The sequence below is a fragment of the Gracilinanus agilis genome, chromosome 1 (assembly GCF_016433145.1).
Source record: "Gracilinanus agilis isolate LMUSP501 chromosome 1, AgileGrace, whole genome shotgun sequence".
In the NCBI taxonomy this organism is placed as follows: domain Eukaryota; kingdom Metazoa; phylum Chordata; class Mammalia; order Didelphimorphia; family Didelphidae; genus Gracilinanus; species Gracilinanus agilis.
In genome coordinates this window covers 755,271,708-755,294,257 of record NC_058130.1, presented here as the reverse complement: position 1 = coordinate 755,294,257, position 22,550 = coordinate 755,271,708, and the positions used below count along the sequence as shown (strand labels likewise).

The following is a 22,550-nucleotide window of genomic DNA, read 5'->3' as shown; positions in this document are numbered from 1 at the left end:
GTAAGGAGAGAAAATTCTCAAGTACCTTTCTGTTTCTTTTATACCATGTGACTTAACAATAAAAACACCCCCTCACCTACATGGCTTCTCTTCTCTTTGCACTAAGCAGGCTGAGAGAGACATACACACACAGCTCAGAGTAACCAAGGAGATCACCTGGAGTCTCACCCACCCTGGGCCTGCTACTCAGTCTTGAGGGCTTTAAAGCAGCCTCTAACTCAAAGCCCTAAGAGGTAGTTAGAACAAGTATTATTATGAGACCTCATTTTACTGATGAGAAATCTAGGCTTTTCAGAAGTTGGAACTGGATTAGGATCCCATCACTGGTAAGTGTCTGAAATGGTTTTGGAATCAAACCTTCTTGACTTCATTGTAGTCCAGCACTCGATTTCCCCCCTCACTCTATCTCCCTCCCATCTTTTTCTCTCACCTCCCTTTCTCTTCCCTGTCTCTCTCACCTCTCTCTTCTTCTTGGTGAAGAAATACGCCCATTTCTCCAGAAGCTTTTTAAAGTCCCATTCAGATTGCTAAAAACCATTTGATTGTTCAGTAACTAGCAGGACACAGGTGGATCCCATGTTTTATTAAAAAATTTCAAAGAGCACTTGCCCTCCTCAAATTCCCTTGTATTTGCTTGTTTACTTGTATTCTCCAAGAGAATTAAGTATGGAGGTAGGGATTGAACCTCCTTTCCTAGCATAGTGCTTTGAACAACTAATTTTTAAGTTGATAAGATGGTTGGAAAGTCACTACTTAAAGCTACGGCTTCAAGTTTACTCAATAACTGAGCTCAACATTTGAAAGTATCTCTATTATTGTTCGTTGCTAGCATTCCTTTGTCACTAAAGGGTTAATTTCTAGGTGATAGAGGGAGATCGTGATCAGAAATGAAGATGATTAAGGATCTTCCAATAAGAATATTTTTTCCAAGTCTAACTTCCATCATCATTTCCATAAACATGTATGCATTTGTGTTGATAATGGAAGAGAATCCAAACTGGAAAATATTTCTTTTGAAATTTCAAAAATAGGAAGGGATACTGCATGGTGCCTCTCTGGGCTCCTTGTCCCTACTAATGTGGGAAGGTCTGCTTTCTCTGCCCTGGATGGAGGGCAGCCTCCTGCCCTTCACACTTGTCTGATTGCCTTGTTTCTGAGTGCTTTAGAGCACACACTGGACTGTAAAGATAAAACTGATCTGGGGCTCTTTGTGAGGGTTTTAACTTTTTTTTTTCATGAATCCCAAATTACTTTTAATAAAAGAAACATATTCAAATAGGACTCATTTCTTCTAAAGCACATTTTAAAAAGAAAGCCTTGCTTTGCTTTGCTGACATTTGCCCTACTCTCACCTGAATTCAGATATCCCCAGACTATGTAATTCAGCTTCCAGGTCATTTAGCAGAGGCTGCCTATAGAGCTCACCTGAACCACAGCTTCTGCCCAAAATGGTCATCAATCATGGTGGCCACAGGAGGCTTTGTATTTCGCTGAAGAGGCAGCCAGTGGCATAATGGATAGAGCATTGGTCCTGGAATCGGGAAGACCCAAGTTCAAATTCAGCCCCCAGGAATCATTAGCTATGTGACCCTGGGCAAGTCACTTAGCCTCTGTCTCCTCATCTGTAAAGTGGGAATGATAATAGCCTCTCCTTCCCAGAGTTGTTGTCAGGATCAAATGAGATAATAGCTATAAAACACTTAGCACAGTGCCAGGTACACAGGTGCCATATAAATGTTTAGTCCCTTTCCTACCTGTATTACTAAAAAACAAAAACCCTAAGGAGTGTGTCAGACTCCAGGGAAAGACTAAGAACTTACTGGTGAGTTTTGGAAGATCTAGCTATTACAGCCCAGGGTGATTTCATAAGCAAATTGCAGACACGTCTTATCTCCACAACTTCCAGAGGAGAATGCAGATCTTCGGAAGTCTCTGTATCCTAAGAATTTGAAAGGTTAGGCCTCAAAAGGCGAGCCTTCTTGGGTTTGCTACCCCCCTAAGGCTTAATAGTTATTTACAAAACCAGGGGCTAAATGACAGTGAAAATCCTTCCGTCTTAGGGAGTAGGAAGGATCTGCCGGGGAGCTGGCTAAATGGTCCAGAGCGGTCTCCTCCATCAGTCACCCTTTGCTTTTCATTGCCAGTTTGCTCCCTCAGCTCCAGCTGGTGACTTCTTTCTATTTCACCCTGCAAATTTTCAGGAGATCTCTTAGCTTTTGGTTGACAAGAAATGGTTCCCTTTGGTGACTGAGCCTCACATGCCTCCAAAAATAATCTGGGGTAGGAAAAATTTGGGCCACCTGAAGCCAGATATTTTGTAGGCTGAAGCTTTGGATAGTTAAGAATAAGACAAATGATGAGGCCATTTGATTCGGTCAGCTGCCTATAAATACAGATAGATGCACTGCTGTCCCTCATTTTGACAGTGAATAACATGATTAGAGATTCATCTTTTCCCCAAACCCTCTTAATCTGTTGTCCTCAGTAGCTCTCTAATGCCCTCTCCTTTTAGCTAGCTGATCAATTCATGGGATTTATAGTTGGAGGGAGCCTTCGGGAACATCTAGTTCAACCCACACTCCCCTCACTCCCCCAAAGTGCTGCCTGCAACTCTCCAGGCAAATGCTCATTCATCCATGATCTGCTTGAAGACCTCCAGGGAGGGAGAACCCACCCACTGCCTCCCAGAGCAGCTCATTCTGCTATTAGAGATCTTAACTGTAATGTAAAGATTGGTTGAATTATTCAAAAGCACTGTAAATTATAAAATCTTAAATACCTGCTTCATGCCGGCAGTTGCTAAGCACTTTACAATTATTAATCTCATTTGATCCTCCCAACAACCCTGGAAGATAGGTGCTATTACGATCCCCATTTTATAGATGAGGGAACTGAGGCAAACAGAGGTTGTGACTCTCCTAGAGTCATATAGCAATTCATTCTCTGCAGCTGGATTTGAATTCAGGGCTTAGTGGACTCCAGATACCTTTGTGGTAAGTTTAAAATTAAAAGGTCAAAAGATGTTGGCTCTTTTCTTAACATTTTAATGTGTTCAATTCATTGAACCTTTAGTTGTTTTTTCAGTTGTGTCTGACTTTTCACAAACCCACTTGAGGTTTTCTTGGCAAAGATACTAGAGTGGTTTGCCATTTCCTTTTTCCAACTCATTTTACTGATGAGGAAACTGAAGCAAAGAGGGTGAAGTGATTTGGCCGGGGTCCCATAGCTAAAAAGTGTCTGAGGCTGGATTTGACCTCAGTAAGATGAGTCTTCCTGACTCTAGATCTAGCACTCTATCCACTTCACCACCTACCTGCTCAATTAAGTGCTTACTATATAACAGTCCCTGCCTTCAAGAGACCCCTACTTGAATATACATCCCAGTTTCCACTGTTAGCTAGGTAAAATAGTGGCATAAAAGAGCAGTGGACTTCAGGTCATGATGGCCTGGATTCAGATTCTGACCCTCAGTAATGGTGTGATCCTGGCCAAGTCACCTCTTCTGAGCCTCAGTTTTCTTATCAGTAAATGGGAATAACACCAGGGGGACCATCTTAACAAGTTTGTTTTGAAGATCAAATGAGATCATATATGAAAAGCATTTTGCCAACATTAAAAAGGCCACAGAAATGTCAATTATTTACAGTTTATCTGATTAAATTCTAAAGTGAAAGATGGCTCCTCCGTTCCGTAAGCTGCAGGTGAAATGTTTCCTTGGAATCACCAGCACCCAGTCCTCCCCGCCCCATGTGGGGAAATGGCTTCATGACCCCAGCAGCTAGAAATGAGTTCCTCCTCACCCTCATTTTAAATGCTGGTTAAGTGCCCTGTCTCAAATGTTACTGCATCTCCTACAGAAGGCTTCGGGGCCAGTGATGCAAGAGAAATGTCAGAGTAATAATGTGGCTGACTTTGTGCTGGTATTTAATATTAAAATTAGTATCTTATCTTCACAACGTGCTGACCTTTTAAACATCTTAATTGACCTTCACTAGCTGCAATAGAAAGGCTATTTTCATAGGAATTATATTTAGAGTGAGACCGAGATAAAATCATTTTTTTTGGTTTTGTTTCAGTGTTAAAACAGCCGTGATTTAATAAGAATTTTTTAAAATGTGTATCATCTGGAGAATTTGTATATAAAATAAACCAGATGATCGATAAGGTTCATTCTGGCTCTGAAATCTTATGGATCCAACCAAAGAAAGTCAAACCACCATAGTGCAATACTTGTGGTACATCAATCTCCAGCATTAAAACTTGGGGATTTTTATGCATGTACTGGGCATTTGGAGTGGGTGGGATTAAGCATTAATATAATATAAAATAAAGGTTAGAAAAAAATCTGTTACCTTTTATTGCTATTTTCTAAAAATATTCTCTACAATTCTGTACCTGATCTACCATATTGACATTAATTAGCTTTTGTTAACATCCATCCAGTCAGAATATAGGAAGTATAAAATATGATGCCCTTTGAACAGAAGGAATCCAGCTAGCAAATGCAGATGTACAGTGCCACCTGATGAAAATATGTATCCTGAGCAGACATAAGGAAAGGGTTTGGCCTGACGCTCGTTTCCTTCCTTGTTAGGAAGCAGCACTGCCTGCATAGTGGTTTTGGATAGGACAAGCCATCGCCTGCACACAGCCAACCTGGGGGATTCCGGCTTCCTGGTGGTGCGAGGAGGGGAGGTGGTCCACCGATCGGACGAGCAGCAGCACTATTTCAACACTCCATTCCAGCTTTCCATAGCGCCTCCTGAAGCAGAGGGTGTCGTCCTAAGTGACAGGTGAGTCACTCGGACCCTGTTCTTCCTTTGGTGGCTTTGGTGGCACGGGAGTCCCTGATCATTGGCTTTAATAGTTTGGTGATAGTCACTTTCAGTTCCCATGTAAGGAGTTAATAGGAAGATAGATTGAGGGGATGGTTCTCCCTGGAGTTCACAGAAAGATGGATCTTTTGTGCTCCAGGCAGCCTATCGGTACATGGACAGAGGTCCAGCCTAGAAGGCAGATCCAGGTTCAAATCCTGTTTCAGATACTGCTGAGCTAGGTGACTTGGGACAAGTCCCTTTACCTCTCAACCTCAGTTTCCTCTAAGATGGGAAAAATAATGGCACCCTCCCTATGGAGTTTATAAGATATGAAGCGTCCTATAAATGTTAGCTATTATCATTCTTCCAGCCGAGTGGGATTCTGTAACATGGATAGCAGTCAACAATGGCCTAATAGCATTAGCTTTAAGGTTGTGTTTGCCAGCTACAGTTTTTCATTCTGACAAAAACTAGCCCAGATTGGGTCGTGATTGTGCTTTTATGGAACACAAAGACTGCCCTTCTGTGTTACTCACATTCATGTCCTGAGAACTAGTATATGGCCCAGGCAGGGAGCCTTCACTTGCTTCATTGTTTAAGCATACATTGCAGAGTCCGGCAAAGCACTGACCAGGTTGATCAGAGAAAATTCAAGTGTGATGTGATCTGGGGAGTGGCTCAGTGGATAGAGAACCAGGCTAGAGACTGGAGGTTTTGAGTTCAAATGTGACCTCAGACCCTGAGCAAGTCACTGAAACCCCATTGCCTAGCCCTTACTGCTCTTCTGCCTTAGAACTGATACTTGTATCAATCCTAAGACAGAAAGGAAGGGTTTGATTTTTTTTTTTTAATGATCTAAATCAATTGACTATTATTGGTGAAAGGGGATTGTCCTTCTGCCAGGGTTTTTCATACTAATTGATGCGTTCTCTATCACCTTTTTAGAAGTTAAACTTTAAGTAGGCAAGAGCCTACTGTTTACTTATAATTTATTATAAGATCTTTAAATGGCTCTTTTCCCAACACAAATGTGAAAATTAGGGAGCTGAAAAATTGATTGCCAGTTTCACGGTCATTTTGGGCCATATCAGAGCTGTTGTTCCTGAGAGAAGCTTTAGTGATTGCTCACTGCCCTTTACCTGCTGGTCTAGAGAGAACCAGATCTTGAGGCATTGAACCAATTCTTATTGCTAGCATTTTAAGCTGAATAAGTGGATCCTATAGTAAGTACAGTTCTGTCAGTGAGTAGAGCTTTCTGGGAACTCTTAGGTAGACTTGAACTAGATTACAAAATAGGCATAGTGCTGTTTTTTGGGGGGAAATTATAATAAGGCTATTTGTAAAAATTGGTTTATGGTGGCAGTGATCCATGACCGTATTGACCTCCCTGGAGGCATGAGCTTGGCCCGCCCCTAAAGGTCAAGAACTCTTAAGTGCCAGGTATCATCACTGGCTGGCACTACTTGGGGAAGACAGACTGCCATAGCTTTGAGCTTTCATTTAGTCGGTTGCACCTGTTCCCTTTTGAAGATCCAGCTGTTCCCACATCATTAGAGTCCTATTGGTTTGGGGCCGGAGTGGCCAGCCTGCCTGCGGGGCGGTGGCCACTGCTTTCCTTGGTGTATGGGGCAGGCCGGCCAGCATGTGATCGCAGCTCATGTTTCAGTGCAGGCAGGTTCCCAGCAGCACAGTGTGTTCAGTCAAAATGGGCAGAAACTGCATTTGGCAGAACCCCAAGCTCATGGATGGGAGTGTTGGGAGAAGAGGACAAACTGGCCAATAGCAGGAAGTCTTTTACAGGCAGAGCAGCAAAGGCCACTCATGGGAAAAAAAACTCAACCAGAACTTGAGCAGAGAAGTGGCCTTGGGTGCCCCAGCAGTCATCGATCTGCACTTTCTGAGGTCTCATGTGTTACCAAAGCCTCTGAGCAAGCATGCATGCAGAGCCAGGCTTCTCCTCATTTTTAATTCTACTGAATTTTCCTCCTTGTCTGGGTAACTTGTCCTGATTTATTCACAACATGCAACTTCCCCTGAAATGATTGTTTTCACTTTTAGATATGGGACTCGTTAGGACTCCTGATCAGTTTCTAGTCCACTCAGGTGGGGACCCGAAGTGAGGCCACCTGAGTGGATACCTTTCTTGGCCTGCACTCTTATTCATGTCCCCAAAGGAGTGGACAACCTCAGGGATCTGGAGCTGAGTGTGAAGGCCCAGAAACTGGAGCTTTTTGCTGCACTCCCTCCATAGGGTTCCTTCAGTTTTAAAGCTTGGATCTGGGGAGCTTCATTCTCACTTAGACATCACAGTGCCATGCTTCCTTTTAGTAGCAGGGATCCTGGGATCAGAGATATAGAGCTTCAAGGGACCTCAAAGGCCACCTCAGCTGCCCCCCAATTTTACAAATAGGAATCCTGAGGGCCAGGGCTGGATACATGTTAGTTCATACTTTTGCCCAAGATCACACAGGTAGTAAGTGTCGGAGGCAGGATTTGAACCCTGGTCTTCTGACTTCAGAGCCAGTGCTTTTTGCTGTAAAGGTCAGGAAAAGGTGAACTGGAGGACTTGTCACTGTGCACCGTGTAGATGGCAGGAAGCTCTTTTACAAAAGCCATTTCATTCAAAGGCAGTCTAGCAGTGGCTGGGCCTGTACAAAAGCTTTTTGTCTTTCCTTCTTAAGCTTAGCTCTGCTCTCCTACTTCTTCTTCTCTTGCTCTTCCCGCCTTATTCTTGCCCTCTCCCCACCTCATTCTCTTTTCCATTTCTTGTTGCCTAATCAGCCCCCTGATTCTTTCCTCAAAAGGCAGTTTAAGAGGTTAGGCCCAGCCTGGTGACCAGTTTTGAGAGCTCGATCATTTGGGATCCTAAAGTTTTAGACCTGTCCTGGTAAAAGGCCTGCACCCCCACATTGGGGGAAGGGAGGAACTTTTCCCACTCCCTCTACCACCACCGCCAAATTCCTAATGATTCTTTTTTCCTGTTTCAGTCTCTGCTTTCTTTCAGGTAGGTTTTCCTGCCTAAAAAGATTATCTCAGTTTTTTTTTAAAAATCAACTCTTTTCCCCCTTGGAGCCTTTAAAAGGCTTTTTAAAGTATTTGAAAATATCTTTCTAAGTCATCCTTGCTTCAAAGAGTCTATCGTGTAAATAATCTGTATGTAGCATTAGAGGCAGAGAGATGTTATGGCAAGATGTTGCCCTAGAAGCACAAGTTGCCCTGGCTGTACATGTTCCCTGTATACATGGTATACCCTGACAGAGTGTATTGATCCCGTGTGTGGAGGGGAATTATAGTACTTAATGCCTTTTGCATTGGAAAAAGAAAGAAAGTACTTAAATATTTGTTAAATGGGGAGAGTCCATTATCTCATCCTATAGAGATATTAAAGATAGAGTAAATTTTTTTGTAAACTCTAGGTCACACTTAAGTACTTGACATAAAATCATTGTGCAGCATTTCTGTGCTTTTGAACCTGCCTGTTTACACCAAATATTATTTAAGCCAAATAACAGTCTGACTTCTGAGAGCCAGATTCAATCAGCCGCAGCCCTCTTGGTGATGATTAGGACTTGGGCCCTTTAGAATTAGGAAATGAGAAAATGACTCATTTTAACCAGGAGTTTTGAAGCCTGTTAACATCTGAGTCATCTTAAAGCCCTGGGCTTCTCTTTGAATCCCACGAGATTGCTTCTCTTTGTCAGTTTTGAGTTTTCATTGGTGGTGTCTGCCCTCCTCTGAAAATACCATTTTTGCAAAATATTCTCATTAGCTTCTTGCACTCTCGCTTCATCTCGACTTCTGTGCCTCGCCAAGAGCAGTCATAATTTAAGTGGTTAATAAGCTAATTGTTACCTGGGTGGTAAAGTAGAAGGGGGTACGGATGTATAAGCAGCCCAGCTGAAGCCTGATCATCCGTCTATGAAAAAAGCAAGCTTCAGTAGATGAATTCTTTTAGTGGTCTAGATTCAGGAGCATTAAAGTGAAAGCTGCGTGGCAGGGAGAGCAGGAGAGGCAGGCACAGCTAGGTAGCTCAGCAGATTGAGAGTCAGGTCCTGGGTTCAAATGTGGCCTCAGACACTTCCTAGCTGTGTGACCCTGGGCAAGTCACTTAACCCCCGTTGCCTAGCCCTTACTACTCTTTTGCTTGGAACCAATACCCCAGTAGCGATTAAAGCAAGCTGCACAAAGTATAGTGACTCCATTAATGCAAACCAAAGAAATACCATGTATATGAACTTTGTTCTGTGTCTGTAAATGATTCCCTTACTTTTGTTGCTCATGGCTTTGTCATTTCCACAGCCCGGATGCTGCTGACAGCACTTCTTTTGACGTCCAGTTAGGTGACATCATCCTGACAGCCACAGATGGGCTTTTTGACAACATGCCCGATTACATGATCCTCCAGGAGCTGAAAAAGTTAAAGGTAATGGACCCCAAAGCTCACCTGCCTGGCACAGACAGAGCACTTCTTCTCGAGCTGCAAACTTTTTGCAAACTTGGTCAAAGAAATCATAATTTAGATCTTCCAAGTAAATGCAGGTGTAAATGCTGGAAAGACGGGGCTGAGGTGCTGTGTACACCCTCAGGAAGTAAATTAAGTAAGAGAATAAGTGGCAAAGGATCGTTTTTACCTCATTATTATTTTTCTTCCTACTTTCTGTTCTGCTCAGAGCAAATCTGGCGAAAGGTAGGGGTGACAAACAAGTCCTATAAGATCCACTCAGAGCGGCAGAAGTCAGCATCAGCTGAAAACTTGACAATTAACAATAATCTTGTCTCCTGTAGAGACCCTGCAAGGAAATTAAATCCTCTTTCTGTTCCTTTGGTCCACACATTGCCATTCATTTGGGGCAGACCGCCAGTGTTTGTATTAGTAGCTATTTCCCAAAGAAGAATGTAAGTCTCTACAGGTGCTCTTTTGCCTCTTGGGCTGCTGTTTTTGCTTGGCAAAAGGGGCCTCTCTAAACAAGGAGCAGAGAAGCTTCTGCAATTCTCATTCTGTCAATCTTGTACTAGCAGGAATACTTCCAAGATGACAGCCTTTATGAAGCGCCCCATGCTAAGCGGCCTTGGCCTCCAGGAGCTCCCTTTCTAGCAAGGGAGGCCCCAGGCAAAGAACTCTGTACAAATGAGCACTTGTTGGGGGTGATCTGAGAGAGAAGGTGGTAAGAAAGCCCGAAGAAGGCTCCTTGCAACCTGTGAGACTTGACTAGAGACTTAAAGCAGAAATGAGATGGGAAAGTGTTCTAGGCCTCGAGGATGCCAGGAGATGGAGCATCACTTAGGAGTCAGTGGACCAGGGTCGCTGAATCCTAGAGTGCATGGAGAGGAGGAGAGAGGATTTAAAAGCCAATCAGAGGGTTTTCTGTTTGGTTGGGGGGCCACAGCAGGTGTCACAGTTATGTCAAGTCACGTTGGATCTGCGTCCTAGGAAGATCACTTTGACAGCTGAGTGGAGGATGGACTTCAGGAGGAAGAGTCTAGAGGCAGGGAGGCCAAGCAGGAGGCTAATGTAATAATTCATTGTGACCCAATGAGGTGATTGGCTAGAACCAGTTTAAAAGATGTAAAGCAGAGTTTGAAAAGTATATCTTTTTCAAAGCAATACTTCTATTGTGTGAAGGGATTCTCCCTACCCCCACCCCCAGCTCTCAATCAGTGATCCTTTGTGGGTTAGTACTTTTAAAAATAATTCATTTATCCTTTATTCTAGAATTCAAATTATGAGAGTATACAACAGACCGCAAGAAGCATTGCAGAGCAAGCTCATGAGCTGGCATATGACCCAAATTACATGTCACCTTTTGCCCAGTTTGCATGTGACAACGGACTGAATGTGAGAGGTAAGCCTTTGGGAAGCTTTTGGAGCCTCGGGGCTTGTAAGTGCAGTGGAAGCCTCTTGGCCCCTTCGGAGAGGTGGTAATTGAGTGCAACAAATCACCGGCCTTTCCCTTCGTGTGCCCCTCCCCTCCCCGTGCCTTTGGACCAAGGTCATCGGGATAGTGACAGCTTTATTGGCTGGACAAAGCAGGGATAACCTGGACATCCCCGAGTGCCAGAACCGCACTCCTTGGATTTGAGCCCAAAAGGCCTCTGGGCAAATTCAGGCAGTCTTTCCAGAGTGGCCTTCACAGGCTTCGCATTGTACTGCTTCCAGGCTCCCTCGCTGCCACTGCTTCAGTAAGGGGCACATATTAAAACTGTCCCCGGCTGCTTGGAAGGCACAGTGTTTGCAGAGTTAAATGATTGTGCCGTCGTGATACTGTTTTGGAGAAAGGCCTGTCAGTGTATGTCTGCCAGAGCTTGTGAGGCTGGTGGGCTTCTGGCTGCTGCAGGATCCTCCTAGCATGCCACAGTAGAAACATAACGGCAAGACTCATTCAAAGGAGAGCCTGGCAGCTTTGTCCCTTTCTGCTTTTGTGACCCCGTCCACACAGGTGGGCTTCTGTGGACCTCGGTGGGTCTCCCAGTGCCTGCTAACACTCACCCGATGCTCCTGCCCTAAAACAAAGAGGAGTCGCCAGTGTGGGCCGGCCCATCTCCCTCGGGGAAGGTGACTGACCGCAGCAGAGAAGCTCCCGTGTCCAGGCTTTTTAAAAATCACTTTCTCTTTCTGTGAGACCACGCTGGGTCTGTCCAGCTGCTGCGTATTGATAGGCAGAACCTGCCTCACCGGCAGTTGGGGCTTTGATGCTTTAGGCCATCTCTCTGCCCTGCTTGGCTTTTTGTCTTCAAATGCTGTGATCTTCTTTCCTTTCAGGAGGAAAACCTGATGACATCACTGTCCTCCTTTCCATCGTAGCTGAGTATACAGACTAACTCTCCTCGATGTCAACCTCTGACTTTCCTCTTCCCTGTGTATGGACTGTTCCTGCTGGCAGGACCGAGTTTTCCTTTGCCGCTGATCTCGATGGCCAGTGATTTACGCCTGTCGCCTGTCTTTTTACAATCCGGTTGAGATCCTTGTTACGAACCACTACTGTCATACTACTAGCTCACGTCTGCCAGCAACAGCTGAAGAAAACACAAGACTTGAAGCTCGTCCTTCATTGCTAGTTATCCTTTGCAGGGGGAGGTGGAAGACCTTCAGAGCCAAAAAAATGGCTGCTATTTTTCAGAATTCAATTGAAGTATTGCAGATGAGTAATGTGGGTAGATTGTAATTCAAAACTAGAATGTGTACAATTTATTTTTGAAAAAACCCACCACAAGTCATATACTACTACATCTACTAGAAAAATGCATTACTCGTTGAAGGAAATGTTCCACATGAACCTTCACATGCATAGTCTGTTGTTGTAAGATGATAGAGTATGTCTGTGTGTTTCTGGCATAACCCCCTATTTTTCAGGGGCTTATAATTCTGCTGTAAAACATTGCTCTGAATTCATTTTAAGCTCTGGATTCATCTTAAAGTCTTGAGCCCAAGAGCCCTTTTATTACAAAATTGAGAGAAAAATCAGTTTAAACTCTATGGATGCAAATGTTTGTGCTTTTTAAAAAAAGATGCTTAATTGTGCTCCAGTGACTAAAGTTTTTGAGTAGCTCATTAGTCCAGATAAAATGAGCTTATGGGACAGTCTGGAAAAGCTTTGAGGGTTGGGAGTAGGAGAGAGGAGACACTCCTTGCCAAGTTTAATTGGAGGTCAAGGGAGAGGAAATATCACTGCTTGGGTTGTGAAACAAACTCTTGAAAGCCCAGAGATTGAAAAGTATGGCTGAAACTCGCCTCATTTGTCCAAATGTGTTGCAGGGAAGTATGCCAACATCTCTGTGCAAGAACGGTAGGCTGGATGGAGGTCCAGGGATTTGAGAAGATGGCCGTGACCTTGAATTGTGTCAGCTTCTGGTTCCGTAGACCTGGTTAAGACCCACTTTGTGTAGCACACGCTGCATCAAAGTTACGTTGATCCGTGTAAGCAAATACTTTGAGTACTGAATGGCAAGAGCACTTAAGGGCCCCAGAAAAAAAACATAATTCTTTGTGAAAATCTGACATTGGAAGTTTCCCTTAAAGAAATTGCGGGCTGTCAGATTCAAACTTAATGTTTACAGTTTCTTAATAGCCATTTGACAGTATACTGTTTTCATTGGAATTACCCAGCATCCAAATTCTCCATTATCTGCAAGCTCACACTTATTTACTTTTGAGGCTCATTTGAAAGTTGACTGCTGTAAAGATATATTTTTGGGTCAGTTTTCCTTTTTCCATTAACTTGGTGGTAGAAAGATATATACTTAGAAATCCTTAAATTAAAGCCATGTTTTATATATATAAAAAAAAGTCAGGTAACATTGGTGTTTAGATGAGAATGCAATTAAACCAAACGAGTTTCTACTTGAGGAGAATGTAGAAAGTCTGTTTTCCTCTAAAGAAGATCTTACTCTGCCCGGTTTATTGCATTAAAACTGTTCTGTTTGAGGTTACCTCAACTGGTTTTAAAAGATTTTTTTTTTTTGTGAAGTTGTACTGTATATTTGCAAAACTGTATGTCAGGCTTTGGTTTTATTTAAAAATTGTTTAACATGTACCATGTACATGTCATTACTATATTTCAAAGCATCATGCTTGTAACAGGCATTTCATTTATAATGAGAATGAGTTATTCATTTGTAAGCCGTTCAGTAATTTATCTACTATTCCTAAATTGGCATAATGTTAGATATATATTTTGAATCACCTTTAATTACATGTCAGAATGCCTTAACTACCCTAACTTGATACAAATAGCATTCTTTGGTAGAGGGGGACGGGGGGGAGGGGAGGGAGTGTTAGAATAATGAGAAATTGTAGTGCTGTGATAAAACATGGAAGAGTGAGTGTGGCACATGGCGGGTATTTATTTTGCACAAACTATTTGCAGTCTGTATGTTTTTAAGAAACAGAAGGTTGCATCCAGATGGAATTTTTTTGAAAGGAATATATTCATACTTATGCTGATGGCTTAATTTCTCTTGTCTGGGGGGTTTCCATTTTCTTCTGGTCTGAGGCCTTTGGCCTCACGATCTGGATGTTTCTGCATTAATTTTCCAATGCCTACAATTTTGGTTCCTGGGAGGAGGAGAGCTGGCAAATGACCGGCTCAGGCTCTGCTCAGATGAAACCCCAAACAGTCGTTCTAGAACTAGGCAGGTGGTAGTTTCTACAGTTTACTTAATCAGCTTAAAGTCCTGCTTGACAAATGGTTGTTACAGAAGAAAACTGACGTTTTGTCTCCGTAATGTCGCGAGGAGTCCTATGGAGAAGTTCCCTAGTACTTGACCTACAGATTAATGACCCAAAGTATTTTCTCATTTTGTATCCCGCCCTTCCCCAGTCTTTCTTCCCTGTGCTGGGTTACCTCCACTCTTTTGTAACTGCTCGGGGGCTCCCAATAAGCTCCTGCGCCCCCCCCTTTCCCTCAGTGGTTCGAGATTGTTGGGCCCTTTTGGGGACCCTCGATCTTGGGGAACGACTGCCTGAGCTGTGCCACTTAGTAAGTCTGTCTCTAAAGCTGATGTTTGTGCTAATGATAGCTTAAATCAAGCAGTGTAAGTGAAGCCATTTGCCTCATGTAATGGACTTTTATAGCAAACGAGAAAATTTGGATTTTTAATTTACAAATTACAAATTATTTATCCCTCACTGGATGCACCAAAGACCAGTAAAGTTTATAGCTTTTCCATCTATATTTATAAAGCAATACTGTATTATAAAGAATTAATATTTTTATCACATGCTTGAAAATTTTATTTTGTTCTGTTTGAAAATGTGCACTCTAAACATATCAAAACCTTATTTCTTCCTATGAACTTAAGCTGCCTGCGCACAAAAAAAAATCTACTGAATGGAGATACAGTGGGGTCCATGTGGTTGGTTTGTTTTTTGTTTTGTTTTGTTTTTTTGGTTATTGTCATTGTTTTTAAAGCCCAGGGTAGAGGGGAGGAGAAAAATAAGGGGGAAAAGCTATTTTTTTTTTGTCCAATAATAGGGTAATGTAGTGGCTCGATGTGATTGATGGGTACTTAACCACAAAGAGAATCCATTCCAGGTATGTTTGTTTGGGGGTTGTCCTTGTATCAAATATTAGGTTCACTGCTTTGCGTGATGGAGGAAGTTTCCTCTGTGGAGGCAACTGCTCTGAAGTCAATATCCCGCATCAAGTAACGAGACGGGGAATGTGGGATTTCTTTGGGGAAAGTCCATGTTAAGGCTACGTAGAGAAGAAGGGTTTGGACTAGAAAACGTCTTTGCTTTCACATGTCAATGATTCCTTGTCACCCTACTCGCTGTCTTTTGTTTGAACTACCACATCCAATTTCCCTGGGGACAAAAGTAATACATGTTTTGTACGGAAAGAAAAAATTTCAAATACAAGAAATCAGAATCTGATTCCATTTAGAGAACTCACATGAGATTTGGATTCAAGTCATAATGATATTGGGGGGGGGGGAAGAGAGTTCTGAATTGAAAATTGGCTGTTTCTGTTCAGAGATCACAGATGTATCAGATGGCTTATGGCAAAATTGGCTAAAATAACAAAACAAAATTGAATCTGTACCTGTACTAATGAGAATTTTTTTTCTTTTGAGACTATCATTACCTGTCTTACAAGAGGCAAGTACCTGAATTGGATGTCTGAAGTATAACTTATGCAGGAATAGTTCTGTACATACATTTAAATAAACTGTAAAGATATTTAATAAATATAGTATTTATACTAAAAATGTGTGCACGTGTTTGTTTTGAATTCATGCAGTAACTGACTAATGCAGAGACTGTTTCTTTGCCTCACCATCATTTTTCTCAGTTGCTTATGACCTTCAGCAGTGATTATGCATTTTGGAGCCACGAGTATAGACAGCCTTTATTACACCGCACTGGCCTTGGCATAGTCTTATTGTCTATTTCCCACCTCCACTCCACCAACTCGGCTCCCCAGAAATCTTGCATGCAAATAGATTACACATTAGACAAGATGGCACCATTTTTTTAAAAAAAGATCTTAACCGTGTGCTCCTAATTGGGCGAGATGAACCCTCAGAGAGCTTTGTGTCTTAGCGTCAAACCTGGCATCACGGAGTACCAAGGAACCCTTTCTGATTATTCTGTAAACTAATTTGAAAAATGTGAACTCCGAAGTCATTGCATGTGGCTAGCAAAAGTTGAAAGCTTTGTCCTGCTCAGCCAGGACCAGCAATGTCTGAGCAGAAAGCCATTCGTGCACTTTAGTCAAAAGGCATTGATCACCTCAAGACCTGCTTTTCCCAGAGCCCCATCTGCCCACTCATGAATAAAGTTTTGAAACTTCTTGGGCATCTATCTATAGCCATGGAAAATGATTCTCTTCATCTTTCAGTAAGAATGTCCTCTGTTAAGTAGTGACTAGTCATTTCAAAAGTAGTTCATCTGTTTTTCCTTTTTCTGAGATGTTACTAGGAACAGCTCACGTGAAAGTCACCTACAAACCAAAAAGACCAATAAAAGAGGTTTCAAATTTATGGGCTGAAAAAGGAAAAGGTTAAAGTTGAACCTGGGGAAGGGCCCCTTTTTACTCTGAAAAATCTGGGGGTCAGCTTAGTTTTTGTTTGCTGCAACTCCTTTACTGGGCAGGAAGAGCCCGTTCATTCTGGCCTCAGAAGTCTGTTCGGTTCTAGTCATCCTCACTTGCTCCCTTTGTTTGTGGATTTCTCATGGCCCAAGATGCATTTGCCTGTCAGTTCAGTTTTCTTGTCATATTTGTGGTTTCCCAAAAGACTTAACAATAGGATCTCATGAGTCAGGTTTGTCGGGTTATAGATGACTGTAAATGGATTTGGGGAAGGGAGAGGCCAACCAAGGGGATATCAAAGAACAGTGTTTTTCTTTGTGTCAGATTTCTCTGGTTCACGTTTCTGAGGTGAACTACCATCCGCAGAGAAGCAGGAGGGCATTCTCCCCTGTCCCCACCTCTAGCCCAAAGGCATACACTTTGGTAGTGATGATTGCCGCTTTATTCTGGGAGTGAGTACAATGACATTTGGGCTATCGACCACATTTTGGTCATACCAAACAAGATCGCGCCTTTCTCACAAAACTTAAGAGACAGGGAAGTATAAAGGAACAGAAAGCAATAGGTACCCACGTTTCACAGAAAATAAAGAAAATAGAATTGGCTTTTTGGGGTGGTCTCTCTGGAATGCAGGGAGTTAACCATTCACCCCAAATTTCTCAACCCTACAACAATAGAGGAAAAGCTGACATTGCAGTTTACCAGAATTTGAATCTTTGTACCCAAGGACTAAAGTTATCAAATTGATCACAAAACAACCTTGTGTGGCAAGCCGTGCTGACATATAGTAAGAGCTGTCAGGGACCGCTCCAAGTTATTAACCACTGAATAAAGTTTAAATGCTTTTGTAAAGCCGCCAAGTGCACGAGCTGTTGTGAAAGGGCACTGGACTGCTCTGAGAAGGGAACTAAATGTTCAGTTGTGGCCACAGCCAGAGGAAGGCCTGGCGAGCCGGTGCCTCCTACGAGGCATCCGAGATCACACTAAGGGCCAAACCCCTTCCACAGAAGCTGCCATTTAAAATGATATTTGCGATGCTCTCAGAACTACCTGGTAAACTGGGGAATATGTAAAGGAACTCATTGAGCAGAGGCACATTTGAGGGGTGGGTCATCTTGTCACGGCGGGGGAGACGGGCTTCTCTGGGCACCGCTAAAAGACTGGCGAGAGCCGACCATTAGTAACATCTTCTTCACTGTCCGTTGCTCTTGTCAGCTGGAGCCCGGGGTGGTTGAGGTCTTGTGGCTTCCGTGAAACTGCTCCAAAAAACAGAGAACAAAACTGGTGGGGAGGAAGGGGGGGGACACAAGTGAATCACTGTTGGTTGGTTTTTTTTTTTTCCTTTTAACCCTTCCCTTCTGTCTTAGAACTGATATCAGGTATCTGTTCCAAGGTGAAAGAGTTTGGTAAGAGCTTGGCATCTGAGGTTGACTTGCCCAGGGTCACACAGCTAGGAACTATCTGAGGGCCACATTTGAACCCAGGACCTCCTGCCTCCAGGCAGCACTCTAGCTTCCCTTACACTGTTTATTTCAAAGTGTAGATTCTAACATTTCTGAAATCTCCCAGGATGATAGCTTTTCTTAGAAGCTGAGTCTAAAGGCCATAATGTGTGTTGCTGCCTCAGAGTTCACAGGAGGCGTGAAGAATCAGGCAGCTGAAAATCCAAGTACTATTCTTTCTACTTCCACATCCTTCCAGGGGAATTCAGGAACTCGATGCTACTACCACTGCTACTAATAATAGTAGTGTTTATAGAGCACTCAGAGGTTTGCAAAGAGCTTTATATATATCATCTCAGCTTAGTCTTCAAAACAATCCCGAGTGCTAGCATTATCCCCATTTTACAGACAAGGAAACTGAGGCCATGAATTATGATTTTCTCATTAAGTGTCTGAGGTCGTATTTGAATTCTAAGTTTGAATTGCTAATTCCCAAGTCCGGAGCTCAACACTGATGGCACCTTGCTTCCTCTGATGGCAGTGGGATTGGCCAGACTGGACAGGTATGAATTCTACCTTAATCACTGCCATTCAGTTACCCATCAAACAAGCATTTACTAAGGGTTGAGTGTGTGCTGGTGATACAAATACAAAATTGATATTAATCTTCCCTTAAGAAACTTATATTCTGCTGGGATACATGTTTGCATAAGCAAATACAACATACATAGCTAGATCTACTTACACATATAGATAAATCTGTATATGAATAGCTAAATATAGATGTGTGTGTTTGTAAATAAAATGCAAAAGTGATGCGACTCAGTGAACTGAGAGCCAAGCCTAAAGACAGGAAGTCCTGGGTTCAAATCTTACCTCAGGTTCTTCCTGTCTGTGTGACCCTGGGCAAGTCATTTAACCCCCACTGCCTAGCCCCTCCTACTCTTCTGCCTCAAAACCAATACTTAGTATCACTTCTAAGAGAGAAGGTGAGGGTTTTTTTAAAAAGTGAGTTCAGAGGAGGTGCTAATAACTGAAGGAATCAGGAATGTTCTCTCAAAGGCGTTAGCTGTTCCTTTAAAGGAATTAATGGTTCTAAGAGGTAGGAGTGAAACCACGTGGAAAATATAATGATGGAGACTATTCCAGGCATGCATCTATTCTCTTGAGGCAATAGGGAAACACAGAAGCTCCCTGAGCAGGGGTGTGCTTTACAAATACTAGTTGGACAGCTCTGGGGAACATGGTTTCTACAAGGAGAGGCTGCATAGAAGGAGGCAGATTGATTATTGCATAACTGAAGTACTGAAAGCCTGAACTAGGTGTGGAGGCGGTGTGAGCAGAGGAAAGGCAATCGTTGCCATAAGTTTTATGATAGTAGAATTGACAAGATTTGGCAATGATGAGTGAGGATGAGTGAGGAAGAACCAGATGATCTGGAGGCAGCAAACCTGGATCACCTGAAAAAAACAGGAATGTTAGGAAGAGAGCAGCAGGGTTTGAGGATAAAGATCGAGTTGTGTCTTGGGGAAGTCGATTTTCATCTGTCTATGGGATATCCACGTGGAGCTCAGGAGAGAGCTGAGAGCTGGAGAAGTAGACTTTAAACATCGGTTTAAAGATGAGAATCCAATCCAGAGGAGCTGATAGGATCACTGAGAGCTTAGGAAGAAAAGAGAGCCCTGGATTCAGGCAGAGGCAGCACACTGGATGGTCTTGTGAGGGAGACACATGACAGGTGAGCATCGCAAAACTCAGTGAAGGGAGAATATCTAGAAGGAGAGGGATGGTCAAGGCATCAAATACAGCTTAGAAGTCAAGGAGGATGAGAAAAGGCCACTGGATATAGGCATGGAAAGTTTCTTGGTAACTTCATTTCAATTAATGGGTAGACCAAAGGCAAACAGATAAGGGTTAAGATGTAAGAAAACAAAGGCAAGACAGGTCTCTGCTAGAGAAAAGGAGCTTTTTCTAGTAATTTGGCCATGAAAGGGAAAAGAGGTCTATAGGATGATAGTTTTATTAAGATATTAGGGTCAAGTGAAGGTCTTTTAAAGATGCAGATATCTGTCACATTTGTAGGAGGCAGAGAAGAAACTAGTAGATAAGAAGAGGTTGAAAATTAGGTAGAAAGGAGGAATTATGGAGCAACTTGGTAGCTCAGGGGATGGAGGCCAGGTTTGAGATGGGAGGTTCTGGGTTCAAATCTGGCCTCAGACACTTTGTAGCTGTGTGACTCTGAGCAAGTCACTTAACTCCCATTACTAACCCTAACTGCTCTTCTGCTTCAGAACCAATGCTTGGTATTGATTCCAGGACAGAAAGTAAGGGTTTAAAAAAATTTTATTTAAGGGGCAAGTCCCTAAAAGAGACAGGAGATGAGATCAAAAGCAAAAATTGAGAGAGTAGTGTTGGCAAAGACCAAAATAGAAAGATTGAGCATCTCATCCTCCAAGATGAGATGATGTTAAGGTGATTTAGAGCATGGAATCAGGAAGGAGAGGGATCTGGGAAAGTATGGCCTTATTTTTTTCAGTGAAATATGGTAGGAGGTCCTCCACTGAGAGGAAGGGAGCAAAATCTGACTTGAAAAGAAAAGATGATAGAAAGTCAATCAGAGGAAAAGTAGAAGGATTCATTTACACAAGTATTGAGAGTATAAATTTGTAGTGGGCCCAGTTATAGCATGGTTATGGGACTTCCTCCAGGAGCATTTAGCAGCACAAGTACAGGAAATAAGAAGATGAATGATAGGAGTCATCCTACCAAGCCTGCTACCCAAATAAAATCTGAAAAAGGAAGATGAGTCATGATAATACAAAGAGGGAAGGGAATCAAACCACAGTGTAAAGATGAAGCATAACTATGGGGTCAAGGTTTTGAAATGCACAAACTGAGGCCAGAATAGGAATGCTGATCTAGAAATGGAGGACCAGAGTCTACAATAAGGAGGGAGGACAAGTTTAGGAAGGATGAGGCACATGAAAAGATGGAAGGTTGTGATCAGAGAAAATTCAGTTATGGATTGCAAAACCAGAATATTTGTATATGATAAAGAGGTCAAGGAGGTGATCATCTTTTTGTGTGGCTGAAATAAAGGTGGAGATTTTGAAAGTTGATGGGGGAGGTTAATGGACCTTGAAAGCAAGAGCATTTGAGGCAATGCCAAAATGTCCAATTATATGACGTAAATTCATCAAGGGCAGCTAGGCACTTTTCTCCTTTCTTATCTTGAGTGACAACTCCCCATGAGTCATTTTTGTTCTGTTGTTTCTAGTATAAAAGTAATTCTCCTTACATGACAAATGTTAGAGGGGCTACAGGAATCCCAGCAGAAGCTATGAATTACTACAGTCATTTTGGAAAGCAATATGGAGATATGCCCTAAAAGTCACTAAGTTTTGCATACCTTTTGACCCATTGTGATGCTATATTCCAAAGAGATTGAAAAAAAGAGAAAATATCCATTTATAGCAGCTCTTTTTGTGATGGCAAAGAACTAGAAAGTAAGGGGGTGCCTATCAAGCAGGAAATGGTGAAATAAATTATGGTATTTTAATATAATGGAATATTATTATTATGCAATAAGAAACAAAGGGAATGGCTTCAGAAAAACCTGAACAGACTTATATCAACTGATGGATTAAAGTGAGCAGAATCAGGAGCACAACTTATACTCTTAACAGTAACATAAAAAAAAGAATAATTTTGAAAATCTAAAGAATTCTAATCAATGCAATGTCAAAGCAAGTGTCCAAAAGACAAATCAGGGCAGTGCGGGGGGAAGTGAGTCACCTCCTGACAGAGGGGTCATAGAGCAAGCATTATATGCAATGGGGAAACATTATAAATTTTCCAGACAAATACAAGAGCAAAAGTAAAGATGCTTCTTTACTTCCGCTAAGATCTGATATAGTTCTAGAACTGTTACCAATTTCAATAAGACCTGATGAAACTCTGAGTGCAGATTGAAGAATTTTTTTTCACTTTTTTTTTTTTTTTTTTTTTTTTTGCTTTTGGGAAGGAGGGGGACAAATGGCTGATATAGAAATGTGTTTCGCATGACTTCTCATGAATAATGGATATCATATTGTCTGCCTCCTCAATGGGAGGAAATGAATTTGGAAATTTAAAAAATTTTTAAATATTAAAAAATAAAGCAAAATACTAGCAAAAAAGAATTGCTGGCAAAACTGGAAAGCAATCTGACAGAAAACAGGTTTAGGTTATATCTATATCCCATAAAAATTTCAAAATGAATACATGGCCTTAATATTAAAAACTATTAAAGAAGGAGAAAATATCATGTATCTTTCATAGGTCTTGGTTAGGGGGTCAGTGTTTAACCAAACAAAAGATTGAGTCAATTACAAGAAAAAATTGTAATTACGTGAAATTGAAAGATTTTATACAAAACAAAATTTGTGCATCTGGGGAAAGGGGAGTGGTTAACTGGAGAAAAAAAAATCTTTGTATCAAATATCTCTAAGGGTTTGATATCTAAAATACATCCCAGATACAGAAAGAACTAACAAATATATGGGAACCAAAGCTATTCCCCAATGGAAAAGTGGTCAAAGGATATGAACAAATAGTCCTCAAAAGGCAGATTATTGACAACCATATAAGAGAATGCTTTGAATTACTAATAAGAGAAATATAAATCAAAACAGACCCTAAGATCACACCTCCAATCCAATAAATTGTCGATGATGACAAAAAATTATAATAATCAATATGAGAGGAGCTGTGAAAAGAGA

At 42.0% G+C, this 22,550-nt stretch overlaps 2 protein-coding genes across 2 annotated transcripts in view; one reads left to right on the top strand and one right to left on the bottom strand.

Annotated features, from left to right (window-relative positions):
- Nucleotides 1-15,524, top strand: part of PPTC7 (protein phosphatase targeting COQ7) — a 37,714-nt gene extending 22,190 nt beyond the window's left edge. The window contains exons 3-6 of the mRNA XM_044685417.1: nt 4,595-4,793; nt 9,117-9,240; nt 10,531-10,660; nt 11,578-15,524. Coding sequence (XP_044541352.1) covers nt 4,595-4,793; nt 9,117-9,240; nt 10,531-10,660; nt 11,578-11,636 — 512 coding nt within the window. The 3' untranslated portion in view covers nt 11,637-15,524. The remainder of the gene's footprint in view (nt 1-4,594; nt 4,794-9,116; nt 9,241-10,530; nt 10,661-11,577) is intronic.
- Nucleotides 15,525-17,143: 1,619 nt separating this feature from the next.
- Nucleotides 17,144-22,550, bottom strand: part of RAD9B (RAD9 checkpoint clamp component B) — a 46,088-nt gene continuing 40,681 nt past the window's right edge. The window contains exon 11 of the mRNA XM_044658783.1: nt 17,144-17,629. Within this exon, the coding sequence (XP_044514718.1) occupies nt 17,501-17,629 (129 nt within the window). The 3' untranslated portion in view covers nt 17,144-17,500. The remainder of the gene's footprint in view (nt 17,630-22,550) is intronic.